At 51.3% G+C, this 6933-nt stretch overlaps 1 protein-coding gene across 5 annotated transcripts in view; it reads left to right on the forward strand.

Annotated features, from left to right (window-relative positions):
• The window catches only part of LOC140735807 (aquaporin-10-like), a 136270-nt gene extending 129337 nt beyond the window's left edge, over positions 1–6933 (forward strand). For all 5 annotated transcript variants that reach the window (XM_073061297.1, XM_073061298.1, XM_073061294.1 and 2 more), the window contains exon 7: positions 6327–6933. In XM_073061297.1, the coding sequence (XP_072917398.1) occupies positions 6327–6474 (148 nt within the window). In that variant the 3' untranslated portion in view covers positions 6475–6933. The remainder of the gene's footprint in view (positions 1–6326) is intronic.

A 6933-nucleotide genomic window follows, 5' to 3' on the forward strand; every position in this document is an offset into this window, starting at 1 on the left:
AGCCTCTTCACCAGCACCCCTGGCAGTGACTCCAGACCCCCACCTCCTGTGCAAGTGTCCTGGTTTAGAGGGCGTGAGCTGTAAGGAGAGATTGGACAAACTTGTCCTGGCAGTGACTCCAGACACCCACCTCTCTCTGTGAGACACTTCCCCGCACGTCTCCTTTAAACCCGCCCCATTTCACCACAAATACACGCCTCTCTATTAGACAGTTCAACCTGATGCTGCATGTCTAGTCTATCTCTGCCTCTCAGAAACTTACCAACTTCCATTTGATCTCCCCTCAGTCTCCGCCAGTCCACAGACAACAGCCCAACTTTGACCAATCTCTCCTTACAGCTCATGCCCTGGAATCCAGGCAGGATCCTGGTGATCCTCTCCTACACCCCCACAACCCCCCCAAATAATGGCGAAACCAATACTCCAGATGCAGGGTGACATGACCAGAACCTGAGGGGCAAGTTCTTCACCCAGGCGGGTGGTCAGTCTATGGAACGAGCTGCCAGAGAAAGTGGTTGGGGCAGATACAGTAACAACATTTAAAAGACACTTGGACAGGTACACGGATAGGAAAGGTTTAGAGGGATACGGACAGGTACAGGGATAGGAAAGGTTTAGAGGGATACGGACAGGGACACTGATAGGAAAGGTTCAGAGGGATACGGACAGGTACATGGATACGAAAGGTTCAGAGGGATACGGACAGGTACACTGATAGGAAAGGTTCAGAGGGATACGGACAGGTACACGGATAGGAAAGGTTCAGAGAGATACGGATAGGGACACGGATAGGAAAGGTTTAGAGGGATACGGACAGGTACACGGATAGCAAAGGTTCAGAGGGATACGGACAGGGACACGGATAGGAAAGGTTTAGAGGGATGTGGACAGGTACACGGATAGGAAAGGTTCAGAGGGATACGGACAGGGACACGGATAGGAAAGGTTCAGAGGGATGTGGACAGGTACACGGATAGGAAAGGTTCGGAGGGATACGGACAGGGACACGGATAGGAAAGGTTCAGAGGGATGTGGACAGGTACACGGATAGGAAAGGTTCGGAGGGATACGGACAGGGACACGGATAGGAAAGGTTCGGAGTGATACAGACAGGTACACGGATAGGAAAGGTTCGGAGGGATATGGACAGGTACACGGATAGGAATGGTTCAGAGGGATACGGACAGGGACACGGATAGGAAAGGTTCAGAGGGATACGGACAGGGACACGGATAGGAAAGGTTTAGAGGGTTACGTACATGGACACGGATAGGAAAGTTTTAGAGGGATACGCACAGGGACACGGATAGGAAAGGTTTAGAAGGATACGCACAGGTACACGGATAGGAAAGGTTTAGCGGGATAAGGAGAGGTACACGGATAGGAAAGGTTTAGAGGGATACGGACAGGGACACGGATAGGAAAGGTTCAGAGGGATACGGACAGGGAAACGGATAGGAAAGGCTCAGAGGGATAAGGACAGGGACACGGATAGGAAAGGTTTAGAGGGATACGGACAGGTACTCGGATAGGAAAGGTTCATAGGGATACGGACAGGTACACGGATAGGAAAGGTTCAGAGGGATACGGACAGGTATACGGATAGGAAAGGTTTAGAGGGATACGGACAGGTACACGGATAGGAAAGGTTTAGCGGGATAAGGACAGGGACACGGATAGGAAAGGTTTAGAGGGATACGGACAGGGACACGGATAGGAAAGGTTTAGAGGGATACGGACAGGTACACGGATAGGAAAGGTTTAGCGGGATAAGGACAGGTACACGGATAGGAAAGGTTTAGTGGGATACGGACAGGGACACGGATAGGAAAGGTTTAGAAGGATATGCACAGGTACACGGATAGCAAAGGTTTAGCGGGATAAGGACAGGTACACGGATAGGAAAGGTTTAGCGGGATAAGGACAGGGACACGGATAGGAAAGGTTCAGAGGGATACGGACAGGGACACGGATAGGAAAGGTTTAGAGGGATACGGACAGGTACTCGGATAGGAAAGGTTCAGAGGGATACGGACATGTACACGGATAGGAAAGGTTCGGAGGGATACGGACAGGGACACGGATAGGAAAGGTTTAGCGGGATAAGGACAGGTACACGGATAGGAAAGGTTTAGCGGGATAAGGACAGGTACACGGATAGGAAAGGTTTAGCGGGATACGGACAGGTACACGGATAGGAAAGGTTCAGAGGGATACGGACAGTTACACGGATAGGAAAGGTTTAGAGGGATATGGACAGGTACACGGATAGGAAATGTTCAGAGGGATACGGACAGGTACACGGATACGAAAGGTTCAGAGGGATACGGACAGGTACACGGATAGGAAAGGTTCAGAGGGATACGGACAGGTACACGGATAGGAAACGTTTAGAGGGATACGGACAGGTACACGGATAGGAAAGGTTTAGAGGGATACGGACAGGGACACGGATAGGAAAGGTTTAGAGGGATATGGACAGGGACACGGATAGGAAAGGTTTAGAGGGATACGGACAGGGACACGGATAGGAAAGGTTTAGAGGGATACGGACAGGTACACGGATAGGAAAGGTTTAGAGGGATACGGACAGGGACACGGATAGGAAAGGTTTAGAGGGATACGGACAGGTACACGGATAGGAATGGTTCAGAGGGATACGGACAGGTACACGGATAGGAAAGGTTTAGAGGGATACGGACAGGGACACGGATAGGAAAGGTTTAGAGGGATACGGACAGGTACACGGATAGGAAAGGTTCAGAGGGATATGCACAGGTACACGGATAGGAAAGGTTCAGAGGGATATGCACAGGTACACGGATAGGAAAGGTTCAGAGGGATATGCACAGGTACACGGATAGGAATGGTTCAGAGGGATACGGACAGGTACACGGATAGGAAAGGTTTAGAGGGATACGGACAGGTACACGGATAGGAAAGGTTTAGAGGGATACGGACAGGGACACGGATAGGAAAGGTTTAGAGGGATACGGACAGGGACACGGATAGGAAAGGTTTAGCGGGATATGGACAGGTACACGGATAGGAAAGGTTCAGAGGGATACGGACAGGTACACGGATAGGAAAGGTTTAGAGGGATAGGGACAGTTACACGGATAGGAAAGGTTTAGAGGGATACGGACAGGGACACGGATAGGAAAGGTTTAGAGGGATACGGACAGGGACACGGATAGGAAAGGTTTAGAGGGATATGGACAGGTACACGGATGGGAAAGGTTTAGAGGGATACGGACAGGTACATGGATAGGAAAGGTTTAGAGGGATACGGACAGGGACACGGATAGGAAAGGTTTAGAGGGATATGGACAGGTACACGGATGGGAAAGGTTTAGAGGGATACGGACAGGTACATGGATAGGAAAGGTTTAGAGGGATACGGACAGGGACACGGATAGGAAAGGTTTAGAGGGATACGGACAGGTACACGGATAGGAAAGGTTTAGAGGGATATGGACAGGTACACGGATAGGAAAGGTTCAGAGGGATACGGACAGGTACACGGATAGGAAAGGTTCAGAGGGATATGGACAGGTACACGGATAGGAAAGGTTTAGAGGGATATGGACAGGTACACGGATAGGAAAGGTTTAGAGGGATATGGACAGGTACACGGATAGGAAAGGTTTAGAGGGATACGGACAGGTACACGGATAGGAAAGGTTCAGAGGGATACGGACAGGTACACGGATAGGAAAGGTTTAGAGGGATATGGACAGGTACACGGATAGGAAAGGTTTAGAGGGATACGGACAGGTACACGGATAGGAAAGGTTCAGAGGGATACGGACAGGTACACGGATAGGAAAGGTTTAGAGGGATACGGACAGGTACACAGATAGGAAAGGTTTAGAGGGATACAGACAGGTACACGGATAGGAAAGGTTTAGAGGGATACGGACAGGTACACGGATAGGAAAGGTTCAGAGGGATACGGACAGGGACACGGATAGGAAAGGTTTAGAGGGATATGGACAGATCCTGCAGTGAATCACTCGCACTCTGTACTGATTCGACGACCTACAGACTTGCTATCACGGGCTCTTCAAGCTCGGCTGTCAGTGTTATTTTTATTTGCTCAGTTTGTCTTCTTTTGCACACTGGCTGTTTGCCAGTTCTGGTGATCCTGAGGAGGTTCACAAGAACTACCCTGGAATGAAAGGGTTAACTTATAAAGAGTGTTTGCTGGCCTGGAGTTTGGAAGAATGGAGGGGGGGAATCTCACTGAAACCCACCAAATATGGAAAAGCTGGGATAGAGTGGGCGCGCAGCGGATGTCTCTCATTGTGGGAAAGTACAGGTCCAGAGGGCACAGACTCAGAATAGAAGGTTGTCCTTTAGAACGGAGATGAGGAGGAATTTGTTTAGTCAGAGGCTGGTGGATCTGTGGAATTCATCGTCACAGTGTGGAGGGGGCCAAGACATGGCGTAAATTTTAAATGGACGTTGATAGGTAAAGGCATTAAACGTTATGAGGAGAAGCAGCAGATTAGTAAGGTCATTCCGAAGAGAAGGGAGGAGAATGGGACTGAGAGGAAGAATGAATCGGCCATGATGGGATGGCAGAGCAGATTCGATGGGCTGAATGGCCTGATTCTGCTTCTAAGTCTTGGTCTATGTTTTATGGTCTTTGTCTGAATATGATCTCGTAAGGTCTTTTTGAGTTTCTTTTACCCTGTAAATACCTGCAAGAAAACAAATCTCAAGATCATATACGGTAACATGGATCTACTTTAATTCTGAACTTACTTTGAACTTTGACCCCCATCCTTGCTGTCTCCCTCACTGGGAAATTTCTATTCACCTCCTTCTTGGAAGTTCCACCCTTTCTTGCGGGAAAAATGAACACAATAGAATTTTATGAGAAAATAGATAAAAACCATAAGGCATAGGAGCAGAATTAGGCCATTCAGCCCATCAATCTATACTGCCGTCCCACCATGGCTGATTTATTACTGCTCTCAACCCCATTCTCCTGCCTTCTCCCCGTAACCTTTAAACACAAAATACTCTGCAGATGCTGGGGTCAAAGCAACACGTACAACAGGCTGGAGGAACTCAGCAGGTTAGGCAGCATCCATGGAAGCCAGCTGTTCCTGTCACCTTTTATGCCCCAACTAATCAGGAACCTGCCGACCTCCACTTAGAAGAGATTGCTTCCGGTTTGGGTCATCTGTACCCTAAGGCAGTGACCCCCCCACCCCTAGCCATGAGGAAGATCCTCCCCATCTCCGGCTGGCCCCTCCTCCCACAGCCCCGTCGAGCTGCGCTGTGTCCACTCGATCCCCCCTCAGGACCCTGTCCAGTGAGCCGGTTCCGAATCCGGGAGGTGAAAGGAGATCTGCGTTGGGGGGATGAATCCGATTCCTGGACCCTTCTCAATGGTTGGATCCGGATGTCGGATGTGTCATCACTGATGTTTCTCTCTTCTCCTCCGCTCCCTCTCCCTCCACCCTCCACCGTCCCTCCAAATCCTCCTCCCCTCCCTTCATTCCCCATCCAAACCTCCACACTTCACTCCCTCCCCACTCTTCAACACCTCTCCCTCCTTCCCACTCCATTTCCCTACCCACCGCTCCCTTCTCCTCCAAACCCCACCCTCCCTCTCCGACTCCCCTCAAACCCTCATCATTCTTCATACCGCTCCCTCCTCAAACCCTTCCATGCTGTCTCGACCCATTGCACTCCTGTCCTCTCAAACCTGCCCGCCTCACCACCTGGGCAAACTTCCCTTCACCCCAACCCATTTCTCCTCCTTATCACCCCTTCCTCTCCTACCCCTCCTCTCCATACCACAACTCCCTTCCTTTCCTACCCCTAACCTCCTTCCCTCTCTCCCTCTCCTACCGCTCCCTTCCCCTCTCCTATCCTCTGCTTACCTCTCCTCTCCCTCTCTCCCCTCCCCTCTGCCCTTTCCTCCCCTCTACTTCCCCTACTCCCCTCTCATTCCCCATCGTCTCTTCATTCTCCTCTCCTTTCTTCCCTACTCTCCCCCTTCTCTCTACCTCTCCTCTCTCTCCGTCCCACTCTCCTCCCTCACTCATTCCCTCATCCCTCTTCCCTCTCTCCTCTCTCCCTCTTCTGCCATTTTCATCCTACTTGCCTTTCCCCCCTCATTCCCTTTCCCTCCCCTTCCCCTCCTTCACCCTCCCTCTCCTCCCTCCCCATCTCTGCTGCATGCTCTACTTTGTCCTCGCCCCCACTCTTTTTCCATCGCTCTCCCATCCTCTCTTTCTCCCTCTTCCCTGTCTCGCCTTCTCTTTCCCCATCTCCCAATCTCCCCCTCACCCCCTCTCTCTCCCCAGGGCTGGCAATGGCTGGTGGTGGATCCCTCTGGTGGCCCCCATGGTCGGGGGGCCGCTGGGGTCACTGATCTACGAGCTGCTGATTGAGCTTCACCACACCCCGTCGCCCACGAAGACGAAGGAAGTCGAGGGGGAGGATCCTGCGTAGGCCCAGGAGGCCTGGGCCATTCCTCGAACATGGAACATTCCTCGGGGACCCACACAGCCCCGGGGGAAATCATCCGCATGCATTCCCAGCCTATGGTGTACGTTATATCCCTGATACACGAACTAGGCCTGTGTTGTACATGCCATGCATGTGTGGTGTGTACAGGGCCTGTGTAACGTGCAGGCCTGTGTTAAGTGTGTCAGGCTTGTGTTTTATGTTTTAAGTTTCATTGGCATTCAGCCATACACATGTGCACAACTAAATGAAACAGCGACCCCCGGGGCCCCAGTACACAGCACGTAGAGTTACCATAGCACGTACAGTCACACAGGCCCCGGGGTGTCATGGCCAGAAGAATGGGGGTCTCCTGGAGCCACGTTTCTGCAAGAACAAGCACAGCAGTTCCTCAACTGGCGCTGGGTCAGCCGCAGACAAGGGCAATCCAAATTGTCTTCCTGG

This window comes from Hemitrygon akajei, chromosome 11 (assembly GCF_048418815.1).
Source record: "Hemitrygon akajei chromosome 11, sHemAka1.3, whole genome shotgun sequence".
NCBI classification, from domain to species: Eukaryota; Metazoa; Chordata; class Chondrichthyes; order Myliobatiformes; family Dasyatidae; genus Hemitrygon; species Hemitrygon akajei.